The 13,646-nt window shown below is 65.9% G+C and overlaps 3 protein-coding genes across 3 annotated transcripts; 1 reads left to right on the top strand and 2 right to left on the bottom strand.

Annotated features, from left to right (window-relative positions):
• The first annotated feature begins 706 nt into the window (after window positions 1–706).
• METTL27 (methyltransferase like 27) lies at window positions 707–3,214 on the top strand. The gene is made up of 5 exons (XM_082776335.1): window positions 707–815; window positions 929–1,057; window positions 1,142–1,277; window positions 1,353–1,445; window positions 1,687–3,214. Exons 1-5 carry the CDS (start codon window positions 708–710, stop codon window positions 1,923–1,925), a joined length of 705 nt encoding a protein of 234 aa, XP_082632461.1. The 5' UTR covers window position 707; the 3' UTR covers window positions 1,926–3,214.
• Window positions 3,215–3,779: 565 nt separating this feature from the next.
• Window positions 3,780–10,864, bottom strand: LOC309885855 (claudin-3-like; the record flags this gene model as incomplete). The annotated part of the gene is made up of 2 exons (XM_082776201.1): window positions 10,811–10,864; window positions 3,780–4,433 (listed from the first exon to the last, which is right to left on the bottom strand). Exon 2 carries the CDS (start codon window positions 4,422–4,424, stop codon window positions 3,780–3,782), a length of 645 nt encoding a protein of 214 aa, XP_082632327.1. The 5' UTR covers window positions 4,425–4,433; window positions 10,811–10,864.
• On the bottom strand, window positions 7,375–8,004 carry LOC309885826 (claudin-4-like; the record flags this gene model as incomplete). The annotated part of the gene is made up of 1 exon (XM_082776151.1): window positions 7,375–8,004. The coding sequence occupies one exon, from the start codon at window positions 8,002–8,004 to the stop codon at window positions 7,375–7,377; it is 630 nt and encodes a 209-aa protein (XP_082632277.1).
• Window positions 10,865–13,646: the final 2,782 nt, after the last annotated feature.

The raw sequence follows: 13,646 nt of genomic DNA, 5'->3' as shown, positions 1-13,646 counted from the left end.
CAATCCTCGTCCTGCCCCCCCCAGAGCCAAGCAGCTCCTCGCCGCTCACAGCCCCAAGCAGCCGTGCTCCCAGTGTCTGACCCCCGGCCCCGGCTGTGCCCTCGGGACACGGACCCTGCGGCACGGCCACCCCGGGCAGCGGGTGGGCGGCTGGGGATCCGCGGCCAGGCCTGCGCTGGGGGCTGCTCAGCACCAGGATGTCACCCGCGCCTGCGGTGGCCCAGGACAGGAGCAGGCGGTGGCAGCGGGCGCGGCGCTGCAGGGAGCCGAAGGTGCAGATGGAGGCGACCTGAGCGAGGAGAGGGCCGGGACACGTGGCCGGGACACGGCGAGGCACGGGGCGGCCGACCTGCGGCGGTGGCACTGCGGGGACAGCGGCACCCGGCGGCCCCGGGCGCTGTGCGTCGCCTCCCCGGGACAGCCGCTGCCACCTCCCCGGGGCTCGCTGCCCCCTGCCCGGTGCCCCCCCCCCCCCCCGGTGCCGGCCGCCCCCCGCCGGGCGCGCTCCGTGTCCCCCCCCCCCCAGGGCCGCTCGCTCCCGCCCCGCGGCTCCCGCCCGAACACCGGCGCGGCGGCGGCAGCCAATGGAGAGCGGGGGGTGTGTCCTCCGCCGCGCGCGGGACCAATAGGGAGCTGGGGGCGTGCCCTGGGCGGGGCGCGGAGCCAATGGCGGCGCGGGGCGGGGCGGGGCGGGGCGGGGCGGGGCGATGCTGCCGCCGGCGGGAGTGCGGGAGCGCGTCCGGGCCGTGCACGGCGGCGCGGCGCTGCCCGAGCTGCTGCGGCGCTACGACGGGTGGGCCGGCCGCTACGAGCAGGTGCGGGGCCGGGACCCGCCGGGACCCCCCGGCACCGGGACCGGGACCCCCCCGCCGGCAGCGAGCTCTCCCGGCGCCCCGCCGCCCGCCCCGCTGACCGCCCCGTCCCGCAGGATGTGGCCGCGCTGGAGTACCGGGCGCCGCACCTGGCCGCCGCCTCGCTCGCCTTCGCCTTCCCCGCGCCGCCCGCCGGGGCGCGGGTGCTGGACGTGGGCTGCGGCACCGGGCTCGTAGCGCGGGAGGTACGGGACGGGACGGGGCGGGACGGGACGGGGCGGGGGTCCCGGAGGCCGCGCGGTAACGGCGCCGCCCGCCCATCCCCGCAGCTGCAGCGCCGCGGGTTCGGCTGCCTGCACGGCGTGGACGGCAGCGCGGGGATGCTGGAGCGGGCGCGGGGCACGGGGCTGTACCGGCAGCTGCAGCGCTGCGTGCTGGGCCGGGAGCCGCTGCCCGGGCCCGCAGGTAACGGCCGGCACCGGGGGGGCGGCGGAGGCCGGCGGTGGTCCCCGCGGGGCCGGTGACACGGGGCCCCCGCAGAGCACTACGACGCAGTGACGGTGGTGGGGGCCCTCGGCGAGGGGCAGGTGCCCTGCTCGGCGCTGCCGGAGCTGCTGCGCGTCACCAAGCCAGGTGAGGTGGCCCCGTGGGACGTGGTCCCCGTGGGACGGGTCCCCAGCCCGACCCCCGGTCTGGGTGCGGGTGCGGGCAGGCCGGGACGTGGCCTCATCCCCACGGGCACGGGGTCACGCGCTGGTGTCCCGGCCAGCTGGGTCCAAGCCAGGGGTCGGGGCAGTGGCACTCCTGACCCGCCGCCACCCCCGGGTGACGTGGTGCAGCGGGGGCCTCGTCACCCTGTCCCCTGTCCGGGCAGGGGGCTTCCTGTGCCTGACCACCAGGAGCAACCCCTCGAACCTGCGCTACAAGGCGGAGCTGGAGGCAGCGCTGCAGCGGCTGGAGCAGCAGGGGGCCTGGCAGAAGGTCCTGGCCCAGGAGGTGGAGCGCTGGGAGAGAGCCACTGAGGAGGAGGAGAGCGTCCAGGGCACTGGCTACATCTCCGGCGTGGTCTACATCTATCGCAAGTGCCCCGTCCCGCCTCTCGAGGAGGGCTGAGAGCCGAAACGGTGCCAGGGAAGGGGGCTGAGCCTGGTGCCCTGCATGATGTCACCCTGCATGTCCCCTGCCCCATGCAGCTGTGCCACCCCCTTCCCACACAGCAGCGCTTCCAGAGCCCAAACTTCCCTGTTCCCTTCCCCATCTCCTCCCCTCGGGTCTGAGCCCTGGGGACCTGCTCCTCAGCTCGGGGAGGGCCTCCAGGTTTCATCGGGGTCTCCTGGGCACCTCCCTTAGCCCTGACATTCAGATGCCTTGGTCCTTGTCCTTGCTGTCCCATCTCACAGCTCTTTGTGACATCTTTGCAGCTCCATCTGACTGGGCAGAGCCACCTCCTGTCTGGGCTGTCTCCTCCCCACCGTGCCCACCTCCCACGTGGCCATGGTCAAAATCTGGATCCTTCTTCATCTTCCCTGCTCCAGACCCCAGGCCTCTGCCTGGGGACTGTTGCTGATGGTCCCCATCACCACATCCTGCTGTCCCCTGTTCATCCCCCTCAGGAGCTAACCAGTGTGCCCTGAGGTGCCAGAGCCCCATCTGAACCCGGAGCAGCTTTGCCAGCACAACGCCCAGCTGGAGAAGCTTTCAGAGCACCGCATCAGCCTTTCATCCCTGCTTAAGCTCTCATTTTCCTACAGCTTTGTAGTTAATGGTCTGGGTGGGAAATGAACCTGGAAGAGACCTCAGGAGTTGGTGGCTGCTCCCCACCCAGGAGCCACCCTGGCATCTCCTGCCCGTCCTGTTCCCCAAGCCCCTTGTGATTGTGCCTCCACCCCTACCTCCTCCAGTCCTTCCTTGGGAAGTTTTTTACCCAAATCTCTTGCTGGGATCTTTCTTTCTTCCTTCCCCAGACCTGTTGCTGCTTGTCCCGTTCCCATGGATGTGGGGATCGGGTTATCTTCCTCCCTGGAGCTCAGCCCCTCTGGGAGGTGGCAGCCCTGCAGTCTGTGCTGGGCTCTGGTTGTATCCAGTGCTCGGTGCCCATCCCGGTGAAACCAAACCAGGGGCTGAGCCCTGTGAGCCCTCGCCCCTGTCCCAGGGCTTTGGACACAGCCAAGTGCCCCAGGCTGAGTGCTCTGAATGTGTTTTGAGGACCGCAATACCCATTGTAAAAATGGGCACTTGTCACCCCTCCTGGCTGATCTGTGTTGTCCCCCCATGTCCTGGTGTTGTGGTGCCCACCTCCCCTCTGTGTCACAGGCACTGTCCCCTTGTCCCCAGTGCTGCCCTGACCAAGGGGCCATGGCTGTCCCCATCCCATGCTTGGCTGTCAAATAAACCCTGCCTTTGCTGCACGTTTGTGGTGTGTTATTCCCTTGCATGGGGCTGCTGGCTGTCCTGCAGGGTGGGGAGGGTGGTCCCCCCTCTTCCTGCCTCAGTTTCCCTGCTCCTGCATGGGGAGCACCCTGGCTGGCAACTGCTGCATCCTCATGGGGATATGGGGACAAGACAGGGGTCAGGACAGCCCCCCCCTGAGCTGGCCACAGGGGTGTGAAAGCCACAGGAATTGTCACCGTCCCCCCGCAACGCAGCTTAGAAATGAGCCCAGGCAGCTTCGGTGGCACCGAGAACTTTATGGGGGCTGGGAGCAAGCGGCAGCACCCAGCACAAACACAGCCCCTGCCTGCATCCTGGGGGCGGTGGGCAGGATCCGTCCCCTCACCCAAGGGGAGCAGGGCTGGCAGCAGGACGGGGCCACACATTGTCACAGCCTGCGGACAGGGCAAAGCACCGGGGGTTCAGGATGGGGACGTAGCCGTTGTGGGAACGGGGTGTGTGGGCAGGGGGTGCTGGATCTGGACAGGCTGGGCACCACGGACCTGTCCCCATGGGCTGGCGCCCAGGATGGGCAGCTCACACATAGTCTTTCATGGGGTAGCCCATGGGGCTGCAGCTCTTCACAGCTCGGTACTTCCTGGGGTAGTGATCCCGCTGGGATGGGGGCCCTGAGCAGCACAGGATGCCCCCGCCGAAGAGCTGGAGGGCACTGGAGGCCCAGCCGATGTAGAGGGCAGCCCCCAGCTCTCTCTTCAGGGCCTCAGGCACCATAGGGTTGTAGAAGTTGGTGACGATGCTGTTGGCGGACCAGGACACGGGGATGAGCAGCACGATGCCAGCCAGGACAAAGATGGCACCTGCCACGATGGAGACGCGCATCTTGGAGTTCTTGTCCTCCACACAGCGGGTGCAGTCGGCACCCGAGATGGCGGTGAGGAGGGCGAAGAAGGCCACGATGATGGAGGTGACCACCAGGGCACGGGCAGCTTGCAGGTCGGAGGTGAGGTCCAGCAGGGAGTCGTAGACCTTGCACTGCATCTGCCCCGTGCTCTCATACACGCAGTTCATCCACAGCCCTTCCCAGAAGACCTGGGCCACCACGATGTTGTAGCCGATGAAGGCCGTCACCTTCCACATGGGCAGGGCACAGGTGAGGATGGAGCCCAGCCAGCCCAGCACGGCCAGCACCAGCCCGCCCAGCTGCATCGTCATCGTCGCCATCGCCAGCACCTGCGGGGACAGGGCACAGCCATCACATGCAGGGTTCCAGAGCTGGGCCGGAGCTCGGAAGGGTGGTGCCTTTGGGCTGGGTGCCTCCTGCTCCCATCCACATGGGGACGGCTGCAGGCCAGCACGGGGACACAGATGCTGCATGGAGCATTGCTGCAGAGCAGCACAGGGACACTTGTGCTGCAGACAGCACTGCTGCAGGCCAGCACGGGCGCACATACTGCCGTGAGGAGACTGAGCTGCAGGAGCCTGGGCAAGTCATGTTTTTACTCAAAATGTCCCCACAGCACAAGGCAGTCGTGTGTGGTTGCCCCATTCCAGCTGAACCATGCCAGTGCAGGGCACATTATGGGGGGGAAGGCTTTTGGGGAGCAGGACAGGGGCTCGCTGTGCCCATCACGGTAGGGCTCCCACCCCACAGCTGCGCAGGGCTCTGCGCCTCCCGGCCCTGCCTCCTACAGGCTTCACTCTGCCCTCTGCAACCTTTGGACCTGGGGCTTCCCGTCTGGGGTGCTGGGAATGGGCGCGAGCCCAGGTCTGCCTCTGATACCGACTGCAGGGCTCAGCACTTTCAGAGATACCAGCTCCTTTTTCTCCAGACAAGCAGCACAGGGAGCCCAGGGATGAACCGGGGCTGGTCAAACCCTCACAGCTGACTACAGAGTGGGGCACCATGGACAGCTGGATCCAGGGGGTGCTGCTCCCTGGATAGGGGACACCAGGGGCACCGACCACTGTACCATGCCATGGTCCCTGGGCTCATCCCAAATCGCTGCTCGGCCCCACATGGAGCAGACCCTGGGCTGCCTGCACCTCCCCGCCAGGGGCCGGGACCCATGCTTGGCAGCCAGGAGCAGCCAAGTTTTTATGGTCCCGGTGTGGCAGCGGGTATCGGCTGTGCCTGGCACACCCTGAGGCTGTTGGAGGTTTCACCGCAGTTTCCCCAGTCCTGGTTTCGGTTTCTGCGGCCTCTCCTGCACAGCTGTGCTTCCGTCCTTCCCCGGCACCTCTCACCCATTGGCACCCCTGCTGTGGCAGGCACCTTGCCGAGCTGGGGCTCTACGTTAGGCCTTTTAGGCTGAAAATAAAGTCCCTTTCTCCCAGAAAATGGAAGAGGCCGGGGATTGGGATGATGGGAAGCCATCCTAGGTGACCTCTGCAGCCAGTGGGTCCCAGGCTGGTGGGGTGGCTCCAGCAAGTGTTACCATCCCCGTGGATGTCTGCACCAGGGACTCACAGCGACCATCGCGCTACCATTCCTGCCCATCCACTGCCATTCCCAGCTCTGTGGGAGTGTTTGGGCTCCCCACTTCCATCCCCCTCTCAGTAAAGGATGGGCACGAACCAGGAGCTCTCAAAGCCTCCAAACCCAAGGAGCACCCAGAGCCCCACAGCTCAGGAGCCCCCATGGTGGGCAGCACATGTTGTCCCCATGTACTCCGAGGTGCACACACACAACGTTCCCAGGGCTGGCCACAGGCTGGCCAAGCACCGGCAGGGTTTCAATGCTGGAAGACAAACAGGCAAAACACCCGGTGTCACCCACGCCGCCCCAGGTGCTCTCGGGTGGCCCCGGGGCGCGGGGCCGTGCCAGCACACCCCTCCCGCCGTCCCACGTCCCGGCTGGCGCCCGCCACCTCCTTCCTGCTCGGCGCGGCCGGTCGGACAGGAGCAGCACCCGGTGCCGGTCCCGATGCCTGGGGCCCTGCAATAGCGTGGGGCGGCCCCGCTGCCACGCCTGGCGCCGTGAAGGCATCTCACCTTCGAGACACTGGCTGTCACCTCCAGGGGTCTCCCGGTGGCCCAGGAGGGGAACACGGCCATGGCAGGGAGGCCAAGGCTGGACCAGGGGCAAAGAGAGCGGCTGGCCCCAGGCCCCAGCCCGGGGGAGGCTGGCACTGTCCCTCCAGAGACCAGATTTTGGGGTGTTTGAGGCTAGTGTTCTCCAGATGTGGGGTCCACAGTGGAGGCCCCACAGGCTGCCCCGCCACTGAGGCCAGAGGATAAAGACAACGGAGCACAGCGGGGTCCGAGCAGCTGCCGTTTAATGTGGGATGGCTGCGACACGGGAGCAGGCACTGCCACAGCCAGGGGCGCCGTGAGCCCCCCCCGGGCCACCCCAGCTCCTGCCCCACAGCAGGGGTGAGAAGCCCGGTGCAGAGCCCCGCGCACCGCCCGCTCCCCTCCCGCCTCCCCGACCGGTTCTCCCAGCCCAGCCACTGCCTTCCCACTCCCAGGATAATGATGCCCGCGCCCCGGGGAGCTGCCGAGAGAAATTCCACGCGCATAGAGCTACACAAAAATGCCGAAAGTAGGTCAAAGTAAAACTACAAGGCACAGGGGGTCAGAGCACCCCAGCCACCCCTCAAGACCGTGCCGGGGTTTGCTGAGTCACCACGTCCCCTGACCATGTGGGATGGGTTTGCTGTCCTCGCTGCCCCGTGGTGATCTAAGGACACGTCCTGGGGTTTTCCCGGCCTTCGCAGTGGCGTTTGGGTGAGTCCCCCGGCCAGAGCCGGAGCCGTGTGTCACCTGCGGGACAGGCACCCTGCAGCGTTCAGGGCCGTGCCACGGCGCGGCACACCCCGATACCGGCAGCCAGGGCTCCTTCACCAAGGAGATGTTGCAGGTGCCCCCGAGCCGCGGGGGGGAGCAGGGCAGGCAGCCAGGACAGCAGCGTTTTGTTCCCTGTCCCAGACGGGATTAAAGAACCAGCTTCAATCCACAGACGAACAAAGGCAGCTCTGTCTGCCCTCCCTCACACCAGCCCCTCCGCGCCGCCCCGGCACCCGGCCCCAACCCAGCCCCCCGTGGGGCCGTGGGGTGCCCTGGGGGCATCCCCCCCAGGATTCACCCGTGGCGGCTGGGTGGGCGCAGCAGGGCAGTGGTGGGTCCGGGTGGGAGAGGCGCCAGGACGCGTGCAGGGTGCTGGGAGCGGCTCCTAGACGTAGTTGCTGGCCGGCAGCGAGCGGGACGCCGTGTACTTGGCAGAGTAGGGCTTCTCGCCCCGCGGCGGGCAGGTGCAGCACAGGATGCCCCCCCCCAGCAGCAGTAGCGCGGAGGCCGCCCAGCCCACGTAGAGGGACGAGCCCAGGTCCCGCTTCTGGGACTCGGCAACCAGCGGGTTGTAGAAGTCCCGGATGATGGAGTTGGCCGACCAAGAGATGGGGATGAGGATCAGCACACCGGCGATGATGAAGGTGACACCGGAGAGGATCATGACCTTGGCCTTGGCAGTCTCGTCCTCCACGCAGTTGGTGCACTTGCCGCCAGCAACAGCGAGCAGGGTGCCCAGCACGGCCAGCACGATGGCCACCACCACCAGCGCGCGGGCGGCCTGCAGGTCCTGCGGCAGCGCCAGCAGGGAGTCGTACACCCGGCACTGCATCTGCCCCGTGCTCTGCACCACGCAGTTCATCCACAGCCCTTCCCAGATGATCTGTGCCACCACGATGTTGTTGCCCACAAAAGCCGTCTCCCGCCACATGGGCAGCGCGCAGCAGAGGATGGAGGCCAGCCAGCCGATGACAGAGAGAGCGATGCCCAGCACCTGCAGCCCCATGGAGGCCATCGCTTGCCGGCGCGTGCCTGCTGCCGCCGCGCAGTGCCGCCCGCCAGGACCATGGCGGGCGTTATATGCCCTCGCCGAGGGAGGAGCCATCCCGCCGGCACCGGACGAAGGGGTAAAACCAGTTTCCCGGGATTCCTCCTCTCGCATTTCTCCCCACAGCCATGACACCTAATATCCCTGCTGCTCCCACGGTGGCCAGGATGAGGCCACCCAGGTGCAGGATCGCAGCCACATGCTGCCCGTGGGCAGACGGGGAGATGCCCAGGTAGGGCCAGAGCTGGCCCTGCAGCTCAGCCTGGGGTGCTGTAGGGGAATAGACAGCATCCGGGATGGGGATTTCTCCGCCGTCACTCCCAGCCCCTTCTTCTACATGACCAGGATGGATGCCTCCATGCATCTGTGCCCCAGTTTCCCCCCAGTGGCTGCTCCTGCCCCTGTCTGCCATAGGCCCCATGCCAGGGAGCAGCAGCTGTGCCAGCCCTGCTGCTGGGCTCCGCGCCGGGCAGGGCACAAGCGGCTCTTGTTTGTTCCTTGGCGTCTGATGAGCGCTTCCCATCCCTCCATTTGGCCTCAGGCAGGAGGTGCCACCGCCCGCCGCCGAGACCCACAAACCGGTCGGAGCTGCTGCTGGCTTGCCGCGGAGCAGAGATGGCGCTGCCTGGGGCGAGGCAAGGGGCAGACCCCAAAGCCCTGATCACCGTCCCACAGCCGGCATTCACATAGCAGCCCCTGGCCCCAGCCTGGGCTTAGCTGGACCAGGCACATGGTACTGAGACGGCAGCATCCTTCTGCAACCACCCCAAAGTGCCTGGGTGCCACAGCAGCACCAAGTGGGGACTGGGGTGCTGAGCACAGCAGGCCACATGGTGCTGGGGGCATTTTGGCACAGCCAGCTGTGCCCACCGGTGGACACCAATACTTTGGGCTCTGCCTGACCTCTCCCCTTTTAATCCCCAGCCCCTGCACACATCTCCTGCCTGTCCCCTCCAAAGTCCCCCCCATCTTGTGCAGAGGCACAGCCTGAAGCCAGACAGCCCGCAAGGACAGACAGGCAGTGCACCGTTCCCTCTCCAGCTTAATCTCTGGGAGAGATAACACGGCCTGAGACTATCTTTGTTTTTCCAAGCACACAAGCACTGGGTGGATAAGGTATCAGGAAAGCCCCGTGGGGCTGCGTTGGGGGTGGAAGAGCCAGCCCCCACCAGGTGCTGCATCCTCTAACCTGCCAAGAAGCGGGATGGTGGCTTGCTGATATGATATAATTGCTTGTGCTAATTGTTCAGCATGATGGGCTCTTGAGCCACCTCTGACCATTCTGGGGCATTTCTGGGCACTTGTATGGACAAGGTTCCTGCTCTAACACACAGCCCCATTCACAATGGGACGAGCCGTGGCCATGGCCAGGAGGTGACAGCAGCCTTGTGGTCCATGCAGAGTGGTGCCACGAGGATGCCACCAGCACTGAGGCTGGGGACACAGGTGTCCATGCAGGCAGGGCAGAGCCCAGGCACTCAGGGACACTTGGGTCTTGCTGCAGAGCCCTCGTCCGATCCCTGTGCTGTTTCAGGGGAGCCACTCAGATGCTGGGCTCCGCCAGGGTGCTCCCGTGTCTGTCTGTCCATCTGGAGCACCCACATTGCTGGCATACCAGAGCACCCACCCTCGAGCCAAAGGGCCGAGCGCCACGGTCAGGGCTCCCTTTAATCAGCGGGGCGGCGGCAGGGACCAGAGCATCCCCCGGCCGGGGCACCCTTCCAGGGATGCAGCACCAGGGCCAAATCCTGCCCCAGGCTGGATGTGGCTTCGCTGCCCAGCCGGCTGCTCTAACCACACCATCATTTGGGGTTGGAGGCAGGCGCGCACACATGCGTGCGCACACCTCATTGCACAACCTTGGCCCATGTGGGACGTGTCCCCACAGGTGCCTCCGGGCTGGGGACAAATGGCAAGGTGGGGAGCGGGACATTGCCACGCGCAGCGCATCCAGCACCTGCACTGAGACAGGCACGGGGCAGCTCGCCCTCACCCTCGGAGCCAAAGCAGGCGCCAGCGTGGCCGTTTGACAGCTGATTACTGTAATTAAAGCCAGAATGTGACATGTCCTCAAAATGGTGTCTGTCACCAAGAAACAGCCCTCGTGCCCTTCCTCACGTCCCCCAGCCAACACAGCCAGCCCCGTGTCCCCAGCACTGCCACGGAGGCCAGCAGGACACACGGACACAGGGCTCAGCAGGGAGCAGCGAAGCTGACCCCTGCAGCAGTGTCCCACCTCACACTGCGCCAGAGGATGCCACCCGACTGAGGACACAGCCTAGCTTCAGGGAACTCCTCCACACCAAATCGGGGTGCTCAGTCCATCCTGGGGTTTTGCCTGGCACCAATTGAGTGTGGTTGCCTTGCCCCGAATCCCATGGGATTCGCAGGTCAGGGGGGACTGAGCTGCTGTCCTCGTTCCAGTGCACCCCAAAGGGCTTGGAGAGGGCAGAGCTCACCTCCTATGGTGGCTTAGAAAACGCTCCCCATGGATGCCCCTTGCTGCGGCAGGACAGAGACGTGCTGCATCCCCGTGCAGCCACCTTGGGGCAGGGACAGGGGACCAGGCATTAAACCTGCAGTCACTGCAATGCTCAGCGCTGGTGGCACAGAGGGACTGGCACAGTCCCTGACCTTGTGCCAGGCAGAGGACACCCTGCAGGGACAGGGCTGGCAGATGTCCCTGTGTGGATCACGCGTAGCAATTCCCCCTCTCCCTTGCCCCCGCATTCACTCCCAGTGCAAGACCTCGCCGCACCAGCACCACAAATACCTCGAGGTCCCAAAAAGACAGGCGGAGGGGAGCCGGGCAGGGCCAGGAGCTGCAGCGGAGCTGGTGCAGAGCTGAGCAGCCTCTCCCCAGTGCGCACACGGGGCGGTGAGGGATTAGTTACCCACATGCCGCCACGCTCATTGGAGACTCAATGTTCCCAAAAAGTTCTTGCCTGACATAAACTCCCTGACTGACTGAAATGTGCACAGTAAGGTTGTTTTCCTCTACCTGAAAGCAAAGGTTTATTAACTCGCACAGCCCAGACGCTCATGGAAAGCACCGTGCAAGGGAGCTGCGGCCAGAAACAGGACCTTTAGTCTCGAGTCACCGAGAAAATAAAATCCCTATGCGTTCGCTGAGTAAAAAAAGCAGCCAAAAATGGGCAAAAGCACTGGCGAGTCAAAGGGACGTGTGAGCTGATGGTCACGTGCTGGGAAGGGGACACCTCTGATGTGGCATGGCAGGTGTAAGGGGGGGTCCGCACATGGGTGAAGTTTGGGGGGGGTCGTGCCCTCAGTAAAGCCTGGGCAAGACAAGGAACCGCTCAGAGTGCATAGGGGTAGGGGTGTCCCGGGTGTGCTGAGATTCAGGGTGGCTGGGGCGTGCCACCAGCCCCCTGCCAGGCCCCACCGGCCAGTGCCCCGCGGCCCCGGCACCCTGCGTGCCGTGCTGCCGGCAGCCCCGTCCCCGCCCCGCCGCCAGACAGAGCTGCCATTGATGCTGGAGCCGCCTTACCTGCTCCCCGCCGCCGCCGAAGGGGCTTCAACAATGGGACGCCTGTGTGCCCTGGCCGGGGCAGATCCTGCAGCCCCGCGCCTGAAATATAAGCAGGCGAGGCAGCACTCACCGCCCCAGCACCGCTGCCCCAGGGGGGAAGGCGCCGGCCCCGCCGCGACCACAACCAGGGGGAACACCCCAAGCCCCGCGCTGGCCACACCGTGCACGTGAGCGGGATGCGGCCCCGCAGTGCCCGGGGCAGTTTCTGCTGTCACCTCCTGCTGTCACCCGCCCTGCGGCAGCTGGAGCTCCTGTCCAGTGCGAGATACACATGGGGACAGGAATGGGGACAGGTCCCCTGGACCACCTGCGGTGGCTGTCCCCCTGCCAGTGTAGGTGCTTGTGGAGAAGGGCCACCACCACAGTGATGCTCACACACCCCTCAGTCTGGCCTTCACTCAGGGTCACGTCCGTCCCCATGTCACCATGCGTCCCCCCCTTGCTCCCACCACAGGGACCCGCTGCAGGTGATGCACCCCCTCACTTCCCAGCAGCAAGGGGAGAGAAGAGGGGCTTCAGGCACATCTGGGACCCCGCAGGGATGCCAGCCCCCTGAGCTGTTTTGGGTAAACACCAGCAAGCCAATTCCTTGCCACAGGAATGCATCCCAAAGTGAGCGGCGGCCAGCACCCCGAAACCCCGGTGATTTGCCCCTTCCTCCGCCGTGAGTCAGGCAGCCACCACTGCCCCAGGCCAGCAGCGCAGCGCGAGCACAGCCTGTACTTTGGGCAGTTTGGGATGACGAGATGGGTAGGCAGCGCGGCGCGTGGGGGCTGATTGTAGGGCCAGGAGACCCGTCACCCTGGTCCTGACCCGGTGGCCCCAGCCCCACAGCTCTGCGAGGGGTATCCCCCTGCCCCACGGCCCTGACCTAGGTGTTTCCCCTGCACCTGCGCAGCCGTGCGTGCACCGCTGGGTGCTTGTTTGCGCACACACCGCCGGCATGCGCATGTGTGTGTGTGCGCGTGCACCTGCCTGTGAGTACTTTTGCTCCTCGTTGTGCCTGCGCTGCCTGGCGCGTGCACCCAGGGCTGCGTCCGGGGCACATTCCCCCATGGGTGTGTGCACTTGTGAAGGTAGCTGTGCATGTGCACAGGCGTGCAAGCACCCATGTGAGCACGTCTGAGTGTCAGTGAGTTTGTGATTCTGTGTATGTGTCTGTGTGTGTGTACCTGTGCGTGTCTGTCTGTGCATGTGCTTGTGTACCTCTGCGTCCATCTGTCTGTCTGTGGCTTTGTGTGTGTGTGTGTATCTGTGTGCCTTTGACTGTCCGTGTCTGTCTGTCTGCCTCTGTGTGTCCGTCTGTCTGTGCAGCCATGTGTCTGTGCATCCCAGCCAGCAGGGGGTGCGTGTGTTTGGGTGTGTGTGCATTGTCCCCCGCGCAGCCTGCACCTGTGCACCCCTGCATGCCGGGGCCGCAGCCGGCAGAGCTTTGCACTGCCAGCACCTGGCTGTGTGTCCCCGGGGTGCCCCAGCCCTGTCACCACTGCCACCTGCCCGGGGACATGCCCGTCTGTGCTGTGCTTCGTCACCCCGAGGGCTGGGCCCCCCCAGCAGCACCTCACCAGGTGCAAGCCCCTTTGCGTGCTGCTTGCACAGAACCCCCCAGCACCCCGGGTACCCGGCCCAGCCACCAACACCAGCACGCCGTGGGGTGCCATGGGGTGCCGTGGGGTGCTGTGGGGTGGCAGGCTGACCCTGCTGCATAAGGGGTGTCAGGGTGCCACAGGGTGGTGGAGGTCAGGCACAGGGTGCCACGGCACAGCACAGTGCCAGAGGCACCCAGGCACAGGCCACTGGGGTGCCGTGGGGTGGCAGGAGCTGACCCAGCCAGACTGGGGGTGTCGGGGTGCTGCGGGAAACAGCTGGGTCAGGGCCCCCTGCCTTTGGGGTCCTGGCTACTGGAGCAGGAGGGGTTGTGATGCGGCACAGGCTGCCAGCACCCACTGCGCACCGCGCTCTTGAGTAGTTAATGAGTTGTAGGGGGGCCCTCGGCAGCAGCTAGGAACAGGCTGGAGCAAGCCCGCGGGCACTCGCTCGGCTGCAGAGGAGGGGGCAA

Source organism: Aythya marila (genome assembly GCF_965140915.1).
Source record: "Aythya marila genome assembly, chromosome: 20".
NCBI classification, from domain to species: domain Eukaryota; kingdom Metazoa; phylum Chordata; class Aves; order Anseriformes; family Anatidae; genus Aythya; species Aythya marila.
This window is presented reverse-complemented; position numbering and strand designations above follow the sequence as displayed.

Excerpts from the sequence above, each read along its gene's own strand:
- METTL27 (XM_082776335.1), top strand. The coding sequence starts at position 708 with ATGCTGCCGCCGGCGGGAGTGCGGGAGCGCGTCCGGGCCGTGCACGGC. Across the intron at positions 1,058-1,141 it reads CCGGGCTCGTAGCGCGGGAG|CTGCAGCGCCGCGGGTTCGG; the intron begins GTACGGGACGGG and ends CCATCCCCGCAG. Across the intron at positions 1,446-1,686 it reads GCTGCGCGTCACCAAGCCAG|GGGGCTTCCTGTGCCTGACC; the intron begins GTGAGGTGGCCC and ends CTGTCCGGGCAG.